General features: G+C 48.4%; 1 protein-coding gene across 1 annotated transcript; it reads left to right on the top strand.

The window, feature by feature from the left end:
* Positions 1 to 2,779: 2,779 nt before the first annotated feature.
* On the top strand, positions 2,780 to 8,465 carry LOC127325583 (probable disease resistance protein At1g61300). The gene is made up of 3 exons (XM_051352363.2): positions 2,780 to 3,452; positions 4,643 to 5,843; positions 5,950 to 8,465. The coding sequence occupies exons 2-3, from the start codon at positions 4,662 to 4,664 to the stop codon at positions 8,206 to 8,208; spliced, it is 3,441 nt and encodes a 1,146-aa protein (XP_051208323.1). The 5' UTR covers positions 2,780 to 3,452; positions 4,643 to 4,661; the 3' UTR covers positions 8,209 to 8,465.
* The last annotated feature ends 9,705 nt before the right edge of the window (positions 8,466 to 18,170 follow it).

Consider the following 18,170-nt stretch of genomic DNA (forward strand, 5'->3'; position numbering starts at 1 on the left):
CGACGCCGCCAAATACGACAGCCAGAAGTAGACGACTACCTGCAAATTGTAATTCTGCAAAAAGGAAATCAAGTAGCAGCAATGCAGTGCCTGCAATTATACCTCAAAGATTCGGCACGAGCTTGGCTAAAGAGCCTGCCACGAGGATCTATCAGGTCTTGGGAGGATCGAGTCGACGCCTTCGTCAAGAATTTCCGGGCCACATACAAAAGGCCAGTAGAAATCGAGGAACTACGCCAGTGCAATCAGAAGCCGAAGGAGTCGATGCGGGCTTACATCGGGCGCTTTACCAAACTCTTGAACGCGACCGAAGATGTTTCCATTGACAGAGCAATCAACGCTTTTAGCGGTGGCATCCGTCGAGAATCATATGTTGAAGAACTTGGCTGCTTGAAACCGAAGGCCATTACCAAGCTGATGGAAATTGCCAATAGTTGGGTCGGTGGTGAAGGTCACGTGCGAAAACCTCGCCCACGAAGCGACGACAAAGAAGATGATTGGAGACACCCGAATGATTCAGGAAGCCGACGAGATCGCCGCAAAAAGAGGAGAGATCACGGCTACAAAACAGCCAGCTCGTAGCTGGTTACACTGACGATCGACGTGAAGACCGATATGATGACCGTCGGGATAACAATCGCGGTGGGTCTGGAGGCTGCCGAGGTAGCTGGCGGGACCGCCCCCGCGTGTGCCCGATCTACCGATAGCAGAGCAGCTGAATGCTCCCCGCTACATACATGCTTACATCGACTCGAATGACAACGTCATGAAGTTGACTCATTTGCTCAGGGATTGTCGGCAGCTCCTCGAGCTTCAGAAATTTTATGAAACCATGAACCCCAGTACCAACATACAGGCGTATCCGATGATACAGGGAGCACCCGCCCCCAATCCACTGCCAGCACCGCAGCACCATGTACAACAAGTCAAGCCTCGTGCTCCAACTGAATCTTTCCCCCCTCCAGGAGGGCAGATGAGCATGATCCATAAGACTGGCGTCTCCAAGAGGGAGATGAAGAAATTCACAGAGAAAATAAACTTAGCAGAGGTTACCATGGCGAACGTACCGGATTACATCGACTGGTCTGAGCAAACCGTTCTGTTCAGCAGGGCCGACCATCCGATGGCTATTCCTAGGCCAGGCCACACAACGCGGGTACTCAAAGCACATATCGGCGGGTTTAATACGAGCAAAGTCTTTATGGACGAAGGCAGCAGCCTAAACCTCATCTTTGCAAGCACGATGAAGGTAATGGGCGTTGCAAGCACGATGAAGGCAGTGAGGCCACCGGAAACGAAGAGAAAGAAGAAGAAGATGATGCAGGGACCTTCATCGTTAAGCACCGAGGGGCAACCATTAACGATGAGCTGAGCCACCGTTTCAGAGAAATTTTCGTGGAATCTGGTTATCTTGGGCCCCTCTTGTCCCTAAGTTAAACGTCTGCTGAGCACTTTTTTTTTAGTATTACCACTTACCAGTAACCACTTGAAGGTATCGGCTGCCAATGTGGAGTCAACAATCACTACGGGAAAGCTTGTCGTTGCCGTGCAAGCAAATTGGACGGCAAAGGGTGTTATTTGCACGGCAAAGCCTTTGCCGTGCGGTTCCACACGGCAAAGGCCGCACGGCAATGTCTGTTTCGGCAACGCCATCGTTGCCGTGTGCCTCGCCAAAACTGCACGGCAACGTCTTTGCCGTGCACTCTTCCCTTTGCCGTGCGCCCATCCCCTTTGCCATGCAACATCTCATTGCCGTGTGTCTAGTGCCTCTGCCGTGCGCTTTGGTTCTATTGCACGGCAAAGAGCTTGAAGCAAATTAAAAAAAATGGCTATGCGCCGACACCAGCGAGCCGCCGGTGCCGAGGCCATAGGCTGCTTTCCGCCATGTCGCCGCGCCTCCGTGCGCTCGCTCTCCGCCCCGCGCTCGCCACCGCGGCCACTTGCCGCGCCGCCGTGCGCTCGCTCTCCGCCATGTCGCCGCGCCGCCGTGCGCTCGCTCTCCGCCCCGCGCTCGCCACCGCGGCCACGCCGGTCGAGGAGAAGAGCGCGCACAGACGGAGTGCCGGCGCTAGCCGGCTCGTCGACGTCGACTGATGGTTCAGGGGCCGGCGGGGACAGGCAGGGAAGAAGCATCCGCCGAGGGGCAGAAGGCGTAGGCGCCGGAGATCGAAGCTGGCCGACGAGGCCATGCTCCAGGACGCCGGCGCGCGCAAGGGCTCTCAGTACCCCCGCTCGTATAATACGGTTGGTGTGTGTGGTGAGAGCTAGGAGATAAAGGGTGTGTGGTTGGCCTGAGCGTGGGTATAATGGGTGGGCAGCAATGATATGGTTGGTGTGGGTCAGGTGATACGTGGGGTAAACCACGTCAGCAATCCCCATGCATTTTTTCAATACTTTGCCGTGCGTGAGGTTGATGCTCCCGGCAAAGCCCTGCAGTGCCGTGTGATCCCTTTGCCGTGTGCCTTTCTGACTTTTGCCGTGATTTTATTCTTTGCCGTGCGCCGAATTATGTCTTTGCCGTGTCAACCTTCTTTGCCGTGCGTCGTCAGTAGTTTTACCGTGCAATGTTCTTTGCTGTGCGCCCTATTTTGCTGATACACGGCAAAGGTGCACAGCCGCATGGCAAAGGCGCGTCGCACGGCAACGGTTTTTTTTCCCGTAGTGAATGGCAGGCAGGTAATATTTTTCTTGCCCGTCTCTGTCACATGCTGTCCACCGATGCTCAATACTGATTGGTAGGTAATAGTTTGATTTTTTTCGATAAAGGTAATAGTTTGATATAGTACTAGCATCAATTACAGATGAGGGACGAAGACGCTTAACCTACCAGATTCAGAAGTATACTAATCAGCAACTAGCGTCATGAAACTAATCCTTCTCAACCTGCTAGTCTAATCAAGCATACGTTTCCATCTAACAGGGTTAATTATTTCAGATACGGCGTAGGAGTTAGGACAACTATTGTAGGAGTATATGTTTGATCATCCTTTTCAGCAGTTAGGACAACTCGATATGACCATACTATTATCTTGCTGTGTGACGATGTGCACTTCTCTCCGGTGAATCCCTCCGCATATTGTCTCTCTCCTCTCCTCTCCTCCCCGCCATAGGATTTCTTAGTCGCCGGCTCGCCGCCACCGTGCCGCCCTTCGGGGACGTCAGGGCCAAAACGACCAGTAGCTGGCTAGCTGCCGCAGCTAAGCTGCGGAAGGCCGCCCCTCTCCATCGATCTGACTAGCACACCGGCGATTGGCCCGGCGCCGGCGGTGGCGGACAGGTGGTGGTAGTACTGCGGGGCCGTCAGCACCTTCACGCCCTTCCCGGCAGAGAACCACCGCCGGGAGACGTTCTCCGCACCGCCGGCCTGGAGTATTCTTGCGCCCAGCGGCAGATTGCCTCTGTTTGACTGATTTGCCCAGCGACACCTACCAGCCTGAATCGGGGCAGATTATGTAAGCTTCTGTTGTTAACAGTCGTGATTTCCTTCTTCTTGCTAGGTCTGTGATACCAGATTTGCATTTCGTTATGCTGTTCCTTCCATGGATTGCTAGTCTTGTGGATGAGCTAGTAGCTCAGTGGCGTCTCTTGGCTGGCCACAGTTCGAATCATGTGGACGCAATATTTCGCGTGGTTTAGCTACGGTTCTCACATACCTTCTACCTTAATACTGATGCCCCAGGCTCCGCCCTGGTGGTCTTGTTTTTTTTTATGGATTGCTAGTGTTGCTTATGTTACTGTGCTGCTGCTACGTGCTGGGGCTGACGCAAACCGACCTTGTAGATCAAGTTTAACTTGGTAGAACTCATGCAAAGACACCATTTTGTTTCTCATTGAATGCATAGTGCTAGTCTCAGATGCAGCCCTTTTTTTTGGCAGGGCATATGCTGATGTCTTATTTCTAGAAAACTTGTGTGTCCTTAGAGATATACTGTAGGCAACATGAATTAGTCGGAGTTTGGAACCTAAACAGCTACTCTAGTAGTTTCTAGTGTCTTGCCTTTTGAGAATTAAATCCGGAGAATTTGCCATCCTTCCAGTTGTTTAGCATGGCAAAGTGCCATGTTTATATTTTGCATTTGCTTGATGCTGGATTTAGTAACCCCTACGGCCTGACCGTTTTCATCGCACCGCGGTTTGAGGCGACTATGATTTCTGTGGGATATCATTTTTTATGCCGTTGTCCCCTGATTTTTTTAGTTCAGAAAGAAGCTTTGATTTGGTGCATCTAGTTGATGCAGAGCATGTTCACTGCTTTCTGTCAGTTGGTGTTTACTGTCTTAACTTCAGAGAAATTAGCACACTGCTTCAGACAACCACTACCTCTAGTTTCCTGTGATCTAGTCGCATGTATAAGAACAACCTGTCCTTCTTTTTACAGTTTTCAGTTATGTATTTATTTTTCATGTTTATAGGTTCCAGCTATATAAATAGCTAACGACTTTCCATGTTCTCATTGCCACTATCAAACTCATGGAGGAAATGAAAATTTTAACTTGAGTACCTTTGGTTCTGCATGCTGCACTATATTGTAAACCTGCATTTATTTTCCATTAGATGTTGTTTCCATATTTTTTATAGCGTTTATTGATTGGTTGTTTTTCTTTGTATAATCGATAACTGAACCACACCATTTGTCTTGCAGTGTCTCTTCTTCGGTTAAAATGGAAGCAGTGGCACCTTGCGGTGGTTGGTGCGGAGCTGCTATCAACACGATCATAACTCCATTCTATAATCGTTTTGCAAAACATGTATTATATTGCTTCACCGCTGGCACAAGCGTGAGGGAGCACAGGATAAAAACTGAGGATTTGATACGCAAACGGGCAGGGGTCCAAGAGACGTTTCGAGCTAACGGGAATTCCTTGGACGCCGTGCTAAGAGAACAGACAAGATTATGGCTGGAATCAACGGATAGAGTTGTATCTAATGAAGCGGCAAACCGTCTGCGGTACACTCAGAGGTACCGATTGTGTGGGTGCTGCTCCCCAAATTGCTCGGGAAACTATAAGATCAGTAAGCGAGCGGTTGAGGAACTGGAAGAGGTGAAATCACTTCTTGGTAGTGTACCAGATGATAATAATATCACACGTGCGCCAGATGCATGTCCTGTCGAGCGTATGCTTGTAGATCCTGCTCCAATACCGCCAAGCAGAGAGGTTATTCTTGAGGATGCTCTCCGGTTCATTAAGAGCAATGATCCCAATGAGCGGATAGTTGGAATGTGGGGTCCAGACAAAGATGATAACACAAATCTCCTCAAGAAGATCAACAATTCATTTCTTGAACAAAATCTCTTCGATTTTGTTATCTTTGTTCCAAGCCCTAGTGATTGCTCGGTAACAAATATTCAATCTGAAATCATAAGCAGGCTCGGTATGAAGCAGGATGGTAATGTGGCAACTCGAGCCACCAGGATACGTGAACAGCTCGAGAACAAAAATTTCCTACTGATTGTGGATGACCTCTGTCAGAATCTGGACCTTCGAGCGGTTGGCGTTCCATATCCTCTTGGATTCGTGGGAGAGAAGAAGAGGAAAATGGTAATCATGTCACTATCAGGATACAGATCCGTAGGTAATCTGATGGGTGTGGACAAAGATATTGAACTGCCTATTTTGCAAGAGGAGGAAGCGCGCGAGCTATTTAGACATTCAATAAATTACCAAGGGGATCTTTATTCTAATCCCAACATCGGGCCACATGCTACTAATCTGGTACGGGCAATAAATGGGCTGCCATCGGAACTGGTACGTTATGGGAAGGCAATGCATCGAATAATGGATGCAAGGTCCTGGAAAGGTGCTATAGATGATGCAGCAAGTAAATTTTCTAGGTCACGTTCGGTAAGTGTTGATTTGTGTAAAAACTCAAATTTTCTTGGAATATATAGCCTGGTCATAAACCCATTTTCTGAGTACTAACCTATGTCTGGTTTTTTATGCCTTGAAGATAGAAGAAACTCTCCGTCTCATTGAGGATGATCCCATCTTGGGTGTAATTGGAATCTGGGGTCCAGGTGGAGTGGGAAAAACACATCTTCTGAAAAAAATCAAAGGCTTTTTCAGAGGAAGGATGACTGTTATATGGGTGACAGCCTCCAGCCAGTGTTCAGTGTCGAAGGTCCAAACTCAAATTTTAGATGAGCTCAAACTGAAAGGTGATGGTAATGTGGGAAACCAAAGTGGTATAATTCATGACTTTCTGGAGAATAAAAGCTTTCTGTTACTGTTGGATGACCTTTGGGAAAGAATTGATCTGGAAACAGTTGGCTTGCCACTTCCCCTTGGAATTGAACCTTTGAGCAAACTCAAGAGAAAAGTTGTGCTCACAACAAGATTTACATCCGTTTGTGGTGGGATGGAGGTGAAAAAACAGATTCAAGTTCCATATCTGCAGGAGATTGAGGCATGGGAGCTATTCAGAGAGAAGGTCGGAGACGAAACTATTTTTTCTCCTGGTATTGAAGATCGTGCAAGAATACTTGTGACTGAAATGAAGGGCTTGCCTTTAGCTTTGGTAACTGTGGGAAGGGCAATGTATGGAAAATTTCGTCCGGATCAATGGGATTCTGCCATCCAGCATATGAAAAAGTCATGCTGCATTGACACAAATGAAGACCCACTGAAGATGGAGGAAGAAGTTTTCAGAAAGATCATGTTTAGCTATGATAACTTGAAAAGCGAGAGACTGAAGAACTGTTTCTTGACTTGTGCACTATGGCCAGAGGATCATAAGATTCATAGGGAAGAGCTCGCTCAATGCTGGATTGGCTTAGGTCTAGTGGATGTGGGGGACATACAAAGTCCCTACACAAAAGCTTATAGTCTGATGAGCGACCTTACAGGTGCATGTCTGTTAGAGGGCGTTGGAGAATTGAATTATCGTGTCAAACTACATGATGTGATTCGTGATATGTCTTTATGGATCTCTTGTGGCTGCGGTAAGAACAATGGCAAGTGGTTTGTCAGTGCTGGAGTTGGGCCAGATGAAAATTTTGGCATCCCTTGGAGGAGTGCAGAATACATTTCATTAATGTTCAATGACATGAAGAAACTTCCTTCTGTTGGTTATCCGCTGGAACTGAGGGTGTTATGCCTTCATAGAAATAATTTGGATGAAACAATAATAGGTGGAGTACTTGTGAATTGCACTAAACTGACATATCTGGACTTGAGCAATAATGAACTCAAGGGGATACCTGAAAGCTTATGTCACCTGACAGAATTGAAGCATCTCGATTTGTCATTTAATGGAGGGATACAGGAAGTGCCTCACAGCTTTGGAAACCTCATTAAGCTCAAGTTCATGTACCTGCAGCGCACTCGCATAAATATAATACCAGAGGAGGTCATATCTAGACTTGAAGCATTGGAAATAATACACGTGGATCTTATGTGGGTGTCTGATTCTATCAGATCTAATGTATTTAGAGAGTTGGGCACACTTAATCACTTGAAAGTTGTTGGTACATCAGTAGGACTTCTGGATGCATGGACATCACTTCATGATGTGGCTGACCTACCCATCCGGTCTTTAAGTCTGGTACCATCTGCTAAAAAAGGGGAATTCCATCTCTATGATATTCTATCATTGAACTTCGCACAAACGACCTTGTGTGAACTGACTATTGCAGGCGACATAGATGCGATAGATATAACATTAATACAGAGGCCTGGACAACAACCCTACAGTTTTGGTATTCTCAGTGACCTGACCATGATTCGTTTGGAAGCACTGACAACAGCAAAATGGATGGGAACATCTCCAGCATCTGTATTTCCAAGACTCACTTGTTTGACAGTGATAGCCTGCACCAAGCTAGAGCACCTGTCTTGGGCGATGTATCTGCCTTGCCTTGAAAAACTCGATGTACGAATCAATGATAGCATGCACAAGGCTTTTACAAGTTATCATGCTGACAACGTGTGGAGTGGACAAGAGAGTTTCCAGACATTTCCTTGCCTCAAGCACATTTTTCTTTGGGTCTGCAATTCGCTGGTCACTATTGCAGATCCCAATGTGACATTCCCATCCCTAGAGGTGCTGAAGATTGAAGGTTGTCCGAAGCTGAAGAAGCTTCCTTTTGACATGGTCAGCTTGCCACAAAGTCTGAAGGTTCTACATATGGATACAAAATCCTGGGAGCAATTGGAACTGGAAGAAGGTGTCAAATATTTCCTTCAACCCAAGCTTCGTATATCTAAATAACATGAGCAATCTGTCGATTCCATTCCATGTTTCTATCTGGGCTCAAACAAAGATAGGCAAAGGTATCATCATCTCGTCTGGAAGTGTTACCAGGCATGTGTTGTGTTGTGTCTTTGCTCTGCATTTTCCTTTCCCTCTATTTGAGGTTCAGTTTCGTCAGGTCCTATGTTGTGAGCTGGACCAAAGTATTGCCACTGACGTGATGTGTTCTTTTCGGGGTTTTTTTTTTTGAATCCAAATAGCAAAGGTTTGTGTGTTGGCATTCCTGTTCTTGAATGCAAATAGCAAATAATCCTTACCGACTTGCCTGGAGGCGTTTTCAGTCGTGTGAAACCTGATAATCAAACTTGCTCGGGGATAATCCTTGATAGGATTCCGAACCTCTTTTTTTTTCATTTCACGGACGGATGGAAGACTGGAGCCGCCCCGTGACCCGCGCGCCGCCGGCCTCTCCGCCCATCCCAACCACCGTCGGTGTTTCCGCTCGGGTCACCGCCCGCTTCTGCAGCCACCCGCAAGAACCTGCTCCGAGCCCCAACACCGCCTCGCCTGCTCCATCTCGCCGACCCGCTCCTCTCCAGCAAGCGGTCCAAGGCCACGCTCAAGGTGCCCCCTGGGCCTGCTGGTGCGCTTGGGGTGCGGGAGCGTGGCCGGCGTGGCCTGCAGCGTAGGTGCATCGTGTTCGTGCACCTCGACATTGTCGAGGACATGATGGCGGAGGAAACTCCCATGCTTGGGAAGTTCACTTGGCGTTGGGGCGTCGTCGACGGTGACCGGACGATGAGGGATCGCACGGAGCGCCTCCAAGACGACGACAATTGCAGAGGCAGGGGCCACATGGACGATGATGATGATGATCGCGACAGACGCGGCCGCAACAGCTCCAGAGGCTGGCGAGAGACCATTAGGCGCAGCCTCTCGCGCAACGCTCGGGGACGTGACAAGACCAGGGGCATGAACGAGAGTGTTCCAGCAACCATGACCGTGATGGATGGAGGTGCAGAGGCGCCAGTGCTGAGCATGTGCTCCAGCTGGCTCAGGTGGAGCCGCTGCCTGTGGTTCAGGCACCGTAGCCCCAGGAGCTTGCTCTAGGCATGCCGCTTGACATGGTGCTCGTGGCGCCGGGCCTTGTGCACGCTGACAGCGTCCTGGAGGGTGAGGACGGCGCCATCGACGACCATGTGGGCGACGACAGCACCCTCGGTGACCAGGGCGATGACCAGGAGGGCATGGAGGACATGGAGGGTGCCCTTGCAGCCCATGTCAGGGGCCGCAACAGGGCCTAATCTGCCTCTCCGCGCGCCAGCAGACGCCGCTGCAGGGCGGCTCGGACGCCGCCGACAACTCCGGACCCTCCTTCCTCGCCGACCGCGGTCTGCCCTTCTCCACCAACATCCAAGGGCAGCTGCCCTCCGCTGCTGCTGCTCTCGCGTGGCAGGGGTGCTGCTGTCACGCAGGTGCAGCTCTCGCCATTCTCGGCGGCGTCCCCAAGTGAAGGAGCAAGGAGGGCTCTCCACTTCCTGGCGCCCTCATCCTCATCTTCTGCAGGATCCCAGCCACCTGGCTTCGGCTCTTCGCCGCAACAGCAGACACCGCCATTCATTGTCGAGGGCCCGATCACTCGCACACCAGAACCATCACCTACGCGCCTCTCATCGACGGTTGGGACTTTGTTCAGGGCTGGGCAGCAGCCATTGCTGACTCCGCCCCTGTCTTCGCCGCCGGTGAGGACTCAGCGCCACCGCAAGACGCTCGCTGGTGTGGGCATCATGCGCACTGTTGCGTTCTCGCTCCGGCGCACGAGCGCACGCCTCAAGGCCAAGCGCAAGGCTGCTCCAGTGGCCAAAGTGGCTGAGGCAGTTGTCTGTAGGGGCCTGGGCATCATCAAGGATGGCGAGGAGGTGACTGAGCAGGCGATGGAGGAGTTCGTGGCGCACTTCAAAGGGCAGGTTCATGAGGATGTGTGATCAAGGCCATGCGGATGTTGTTCAAGGTGGATACACCGGAGGAAGAGGAGGTGGACAGGGCGCTGCTGATGCAGGGTGGCGTGGCGGCTCTCGATCAAGATGCCGAGGCAGAATCTGCCGACGCAACTGCTGTTGTTTGATCAGCTTGCTCCTGTGCTTGTGGCCCCATAGTTTCCAATGTTAGTCTGCCTTCCATGTTTCTGTCAGTTCGTAGTCTGTAGTTGTGGCTCTGGCTTTGCCCTTCCCAACCTCTGGAGGATGTTCCAGGGTTTGGGATTTGTCCCTGGGCGCCGGCAAGGTTGTCGTTTTGAGTTTGTTCCAGCTTTCTGCTGCCTGGGCCTGCAAATGTTCGCTGCTAGGCGTCCCAGATTGCTGCTGCTTGTTGTTCCAATGCTATCTTCTATGAATTGTGCTATTTGTCAAGGGCCTCATTTGTTTGATGATTGAGTTACTCCTTAATATTTTGGGCTGGAATGTAAGGGGGCTTAACGACCAAGACCGCCGGGATACTGTACATGAAACCATCGCCTCCTCCTCTTGTCAGATCGTCTGTCTACAAGAAACGAAGTTGAGCTCCATCTCCTCCTTCGACACCTCTTACATTGGAGGAAACCGGCTGAAAAGTTTCGCTGCACGCCCAGCCATTGGTACTAGAGGGGGAATGCTTTTTCTATGGGATGATTCAGTTGTCCAAATCACAAATGTGCACACCATAGAATTCTGTTTGTCGACGAGTAAAGAGTAAAGAGTCTAAGTCTAAGTCTAAGTCTAAGTCTAAGTCTAAGTCTAAGTCGTCACACCCGACGCACGCGTTGGCTCAACCCCATCTCATATTTATAGACTACTAAAGGAGGCCAAAGGTAGAGGTATCTTTCAAAATTTTGGAACTATGGCGCCACTTTTTTCGTTCTATACTGGGTTGCCGCTTTTCACTTCCCGCTATTTCTTGCCGGCAGTTTCGGCTCCAATCCATCCATCCATCACAATGAAAGAGATGCTTTTACCTGATGGACCGTCAAGATCGTGTGTTGCCACGGATTGGTGATGTGGAGAAAGTTCAAATAAGGAACCTCCTAGCTAATTATGGGGAGCATTAATCTTGTTCAGAGGAAAAATGCGGGTGGCCGGAGGGACGCCTGATTTTCCAGTTATTGGGGCGTAAGTTTATTTGGAAGATCAATAACTCCAGAGCAATTTATGCCACGCGCCCAGGATGGAAGATAAAAGGAATTTTTGTTCCCACCGTGTGCTTGGATAGGGACTGGTTTTCCTTGCTTTCCTTTATTTTAAGAACTAGCATTTTTCCCACCGCAATTCATGCGTTTTATGCACCTATTCAATTTTCTAAAGTTTGGGTGATTAGTTTCCTGAAAATGTTTCGGTGATTAGTTTCCTAAAAATCCAGTAACTAGTTTAAACGGGGTGCTCCTCCTATACAGGATCCATACACAGCTAGCATCACATACACAAGAATCAAGTTATCAAACACACAAGTTTTTTTCGCACATAAATCAATGCCATAGGAAATGCCCAAAATACCTAGATCATGCCTAGGTCGGTATTGGCCACTCCTCAAAATGACAGTTCTACAAAATGAAGATATCATAATCGATAGCTACACAATTGATGACAAATCATGATAAAACGAGTGCATATCAGACCAAAGCCAAAACCGCGGAAATTACATTGCAATGATACGGTAGCAGCCACCGAAGCCAAACTGACCCAAGCACTAACCAAGCTAGACTATTCCAACATATATATAGTAGCTACTTAACACAGGCAGTCTGCCCAGATAAGAACAGAGAAGCAACATCCATTCAGGTTTTAAAAAGCATTAGTTTTTTCCACAGCTATGGCTCTCCCTCCTAACCAGCAATGCTCCTCCCCTGCTGCAGCTGCTGCATAAAGGCCGAATCTACTTCTCCCCTTCGCGAGCGCCACGGCACTACTGGTCGAAGAAGGCTCAGCTCGCCAATTACCTACAGGACAACAAACAAGAAATGCTCACAAATTCTTAACATTCCTATGAGTAAAATAAGTATGGCAGTCGTACAACACACATAGTTGACAAGCAGTAAGGGCTGCTCAAGTTCTACCTAGAGGTGATGTGCAAGCATATCGTCCAAGACCGGACATCTTGGGCTCCTAGATCTTCTCCAACTTTCCCTAGCACCTCCTTTAAGTGCTCCATGTCGGGGCTCACCTAAAATACCGGGGCGTAGAACAAGACCATGGCAGAGGTGCGTTGAACTCGCCGCCATCGCACGATAGAGGGACCCCTGGAGGTAATGGGAGGTAGAAGAGGCCAAGGGAGGACAGGGCCTACCACCTCGTGCGAGGCGAGGGATGCCACAGCCAGCCCAGCAGCCGCAACAACGCACGGCCAGGTCACGCCGGATCCAGCCAACTCCAGCTACACTTTCTACCCTGCTACCCTGCAACCCTGCAAAGTATGGACATACATTACCATCCATTAAAATAACAAGCCCCCAAAGGCAAAATAGAACATGAAAGTTATGAATGACAGAGAAGAAATATTATTGAAATATATACTAAGAGGAAACAAGAAAGCAGGTACACTGCACTAACATCATCACTACCTAGGGTGTATTCAGAAGTACTAACTTGGCGCCGTTCTATGGGTGTTTTGAAATACCGACAGATACATACAGTTCACTCAGAAATTCAAGGTCATTAGTCAGACAACAGTTTAGTAAGCGAGGACTAAGTATTATATGCATGTATCTCATCCATAATTACAAATTTTTTGATTCAAAAAAAAACATTCATACAGTTGCCAATTACCAAGTAAATTTATCCACACAGTATATAGTTAGAAATGTCATGTTACTGCAAGAAAAGAAGTTGCACGTGTCCTTCTAATCTAGGCAAGAAAATTTAAAAGATGATGGGATACCTTGTCAATATATGTTATGTTACAAGTTTGGAAGACTTCCATTTAATTTGCTCATCTATGATGCAAAACATGCTGTGAACATACTTGCCACTTACAACGAATCGTGTGTTGTTAGAATCGTGATTCTGGATCGGATCGGAACATCTATGGTAGGGTCGCAAACCATAGGATCTTAACTTTTAGAATCGTAAAATCTTAGATTCTACTTAGCAGAATCGTTGAATCGTTCCTCTCAAAATGGGTCGTAAAGTCGTAGAATCGCATAGTAGAATCATGATTCTGACAACTATAGGCTCAAGAGTCACAACAATGGACACCAAGGGTTTCTAAACTATGTTACATACATTCATCTATACAAAAGGATAATCTTTATTTCAAAAGAGATGGTTAACTTCTGGTATGCACCTAATGCGAATTTTTACCCTGTAGGACTGGTAAGGATGTTGCTATGCAACTAATAAAAAGGAAGAATTTTTTGTGGCTTAAATGAGAAGTCGGATGGCCCTGCGCTTGACGGGCATCAAATGAGAAATCGAGATGATTTAACCTTTCGGGTAGCTTGACCTTGGCCAAGCGCACTTGGCGCCGGCGCGACAAACCCGAGCGCATCCATACGACGACCTCCGCGCAGGCCTTCCCCTGTGCTTGACCCTGCAAGAATTTACAGATCTTGTCGGTTTCATTCAACCAGACAATATTAAACCAGCACAAACATGCTCAAACTTCACACCCAGCGAAAATCTCTGAACACCAAACAAGCTGAATAAAAGGTCGGCTTTTAACATTTCTGACTGTAGGCGCAAGGAAATTTGGAACAGTATTAGAAAATTAAAGCAGATATGAACAAGACAGCAACAATGATTTTTTTTTTTCAAGAAAACGCAAAAAGCCTTTGCGTTTCATTCATTGAAAAGAAGGAGAGTTTGGTTTTTGTTACATTCCTCCTAGGAGGTCAGTGAACCGAGAATAAAAGTTACAAATCAGTGAACATACCAGGTGGGCGGCAAAAGGGCACGCAGGCCAAGTGCACCGGCTCTTGCACAAAGGAGGAATGTAACAATGATTTCCATGAATAACCGTACACTACTTCTACCTAATGTACTGGCATTTGCAACCAGGTGCCGTGGATATAACTCCATGTGAAATCAAAGCTCAAAAATATCTTGAACATATACTTGATTATAGCAGCAGGCGAGCAAGGCCACTAGTTTCTTCATGCCTACAGCCCAACGGTGAACACGCGCTCTGGCCGTCAGCTAGCCGGCCGCCGCGCACAATCTCTCTTCTCGCTCTGATTCGAGCTCTTCTTCGTCAACCTCATGGTCATGGCGTCTCCTTGCCGTCCTGGCTCGTTCTCATCTCACCTACCTAACCAATATGATGCATGCGCATTGCGCTCCAAGGACAGTACGTGTAGTCTCCAGTTATCCGACGATATCCGGCGTGTGTGTATCTAATCTTCAATTGATTAACAGAGTTTCCTGATTTGGTGGTGCTTACAGATAGCCAAATAAACAGCTTATTGTAGACTGTGTCGTTAGTATTCTCTGCAAATGACGTGGAGGTACCGTACAGACAGCGGGCGTCTCAACCAATGTACACGCCTAGGCCGTCGGTTTTCCAAGACGGTTTTCCAAGGCGGAGGAGGATCGCCTTGACGCCTAAGGGCATCTCCAGCGGGCCGACGCATATTTATGTCCGTTTGCGTCGGGCATGGACACAAAAAAACGTCCGCATGTCCGCATGCGCCTGCCCTTTCTCCAGCGGCAGAGACTATTTGACCGCATGCGTGATTAGAGAGGAGAGAGAGGGAAAGATTCTTTTTGTGTGGCTAGGAATGAGCGCATGCGTGATTAAAGGAGGAGAGAGAGGGCTGCATGCAGCCCAACCGGACACAAACGGACGCGCGGACGCGTCCGCACAGACGCATTCCTGGCGCATATTTGGTTCACGTTTGCGTCAGGACGGACGCTGCGGACGTTTTACGTCTAGCCGCTGGAGCGTATTTTTTATCCACGCAGACGCAAAGCCTTTAAAACCATGATAGAAACATGCTCTAGCCTTCCAAGCTAGATGAAATATATGGCAGACATCGTTCATCATGGATACCGTTTCTGACAACCTTTTGGGCCAACATCACACGAAATGTCATCAGCTCGGAGTCATCGGCCAGACGAGAGAAACTTGATTTTGCACGTTGCAAACGAGTGATCCATCGATCTCCTTTATCTACACGTGAAATATCAAATGAAAACAAATAACTATCTTTTACATTTGCTTTTATCCTAGTCATATGCTATAGCTAGCAAGGTTTTTGCATGAACGATGAGTGCGGTTTCTTTTTTAATTAGTATCAAAGCTAGCTAGTACGTGGCTTGTCAAGCCGGGTATCGTCGCTAACCAGTAGTATAAATGATGCGCAGTATATACTGTAGATAGCTAGATTTTCAAATTAGTGCCCTCTACAGCAATTTAGACACTGTAGAAGTGCTAATTTCGTACGTTTTACTGTAACAGTTTTTTGACGCGTGTCCCTCACATTGCCTATTTTGCTATATGGGGTTTCCTTCTTCATTTTCTTTAGGCTAGCAGGTTACCGGCAACCGGCTGTGGCCACAGCTTTTGTTTGTATGGATATGTGAATCTCTCTGTAATTAAATTAAAGCCTAAATGGTGAAATTGGGTCCCTACTATTTTGGCTAACGTGGCTTTGCTGTGAGAAACGTGGCAGTTTTTGGCTAAACCACCGCTTTAGAGATATGTCAGGCTAGTCAGGCCGGGTATTGTAGCTTGCTGCTCCATGCAAATATATGGACAAGGATAATAAGTTTGCCACGTGCGAAATGTTGACCAGCAAAAAATACATGAACGAGGACATTACTTTTTTTGACAAATTGGCCGTCCTTTATTCATTATAATCAGAAACGTTTGCAATAATACATAAACCTTCAGGTGGCTGGATGAGCCAAACCTGACGACCAATAAGAGCATGTCTAACAGGTCCCTAAAAATCTGGCTCGTATCGCGCGAGTAGGTTTTTACAGGCCGAAAACGCGTGGAAAATAGATTCCCAACCCGTAAAACATAATATTCTGTTGTATGGGTTGGGAATACGGGTACTCCTATTTCTCACGCGATTTCGGCCGTAAAAACAGGGGTTTATACAGATATTTTAGATCAAACATGACCAATACAAAACATGTGACGCATAGTTTATAGTTTTTACATCAAATCGTTACGATCATGGGCAATGTTCAAGCCACGGCGGTGCCCAATAAGTTGCAACTCGCCATCACAACACGATCAAGCATCAAACATCGAAAGAGTGGTCGAGGAGTCCATCGCCACCACCACCACTCATCGGAGACTCACCTTTCGGAGTCGACGCTCCACCACCGCTTGCCCCACGACCTTGACGCGCGAGCATCTTCCTCGCCATGATCTCCTTCCACCATGCCAATTGATCCTCGTCCATGTCCCGGGCATGGTGGAGGAGATAATGGCTGCTACATGGCCAGTGCTCGGCTGACCTCCCATGACGGCCACGGGGACGTCCACCACCGTTGACGACGGCGATACACCTTCAACGGTCGGTGGAGCCTGCGGGAGGTCCATGGCAACGAGATCGGGCCACATGGTGGCCGGAGAAGGCGGGGCGTTGGAGATCCGGGCGGCGGCGGCGCGGGTTGGCGGGGGTTGGGCGAGCTGAAATCATTCGCGCGCTGTGAAGGGGATGAGTGGGGGTCGGCCTCCATTTCGGCCTTCCAACCCCCACTAGTAGGGGTCGAGGAGCCGACCCGGGCCGGAACTGGGAATTTTCGATACGGGCTGACTGTTTTACGGGGCCTAATAAACGTCGCGGAAGCGCCGAAACCCGTATTCCGGAGGTTATTTTACGGGTTTCGGCGTTTTAGGGGGCTTGTTAGACATGCATGCTCTAAGTTGTACACGTAGCCAAATTCATTTTATCCAAAACCAGCAATAAAATTAGCAATGCCTCCTTATTGGTGTACACTTGTTGCTATATATATGCATGTATATATATGGTCTTGTTCCCTCGAATCCTTCGTTCTAACTCCGCACGGCCAAATCCCGCTCCACGATGGAAAACGGGGAGCACTATGATCTTGAAAGAGAGGTGGTACCTCATGCCTATGAGATTTGAGGCTGCAACGTGTATGTCACCTTTGTCTAGATGATATATACCAACATCGGTAATGAAGGCACCTCTGATGAAGGTGATCGGCTCTGGTTTCCACTCTCCTCGCCGGCGGCGTGGTGGCCGGTGTGCTTGTGCTGCGGGTGTCCGAAAATATCGAGATGCTCATTTTTAGGATTCACTATAGTTTGATTGAAATATTGTCGAAACTTTGCACCCTGTAGACCGGTGAGGACATAAACCGGCCAACGTCTTCTCCCACCTTGACGGTGATGCGACGCGTTGACAAACAACCACTCTGAGATTGCCGATTAAGCGTCGGCGGCGCCATGCATCGTGGGAGACGCATTCAAAACTAGCCTATTTATACACGGAGGGGGTGCATATATAGGAACACCTATCTAGGCCGCGACTTGCTGACAGAATGTGACTTGCTTGCAAGATGACGTCTACAAAATCAAGTACGAGCCCGACATTTTTTCCATGTTAAAATGAAACTAGCTCAGTCTGGACGCCGAGGCCCGACCAACATATAGACGCGCGACGGCCACGAGCTAGCTAGCAAGGAAGTGCCATGCAGCTAGCTAGGTGATGGAAATGGGTCAAATCATCAACAAAAGTAGTGTGTTACACCAAGCTACTAGATTAGCTACTAATGAACGATGCCGGCCGAAGATGGGCTAGGAGAGGCGTCGGAGCTAGCTAGGTTAGTGTATAGTAGTAGTAGATCTAGGTTGTTGTGGCGTTATGCCGGTGGTTGGCGTTATGCCGGGAGGCGGCTCCCAGATCTCTTGGTCGAGATCTGCACGTGGCATATACTACCTCTGGTGTGAATTAATCGATGCGCACTCTGCCTAGCCATAGTTTACTTCTGGCGTTACCCGCGTCGATTAATTAAGAACGGAAATTAACTTGC

This window comes from Lolium perenne, chromosome 3 (genome assembly GCF_019359855.2).
Source record: "Lolium perenne isolate Kyuss_39 chromosome 3, Kyuss_2.0, whole genome shotgun sequence".
Lineage (NCBI taxonomy): Eukaryota > Viridiplantae > Streptophyta > Magnoliopsida > Poales > Poaceae > Lolium > Lolium perenne.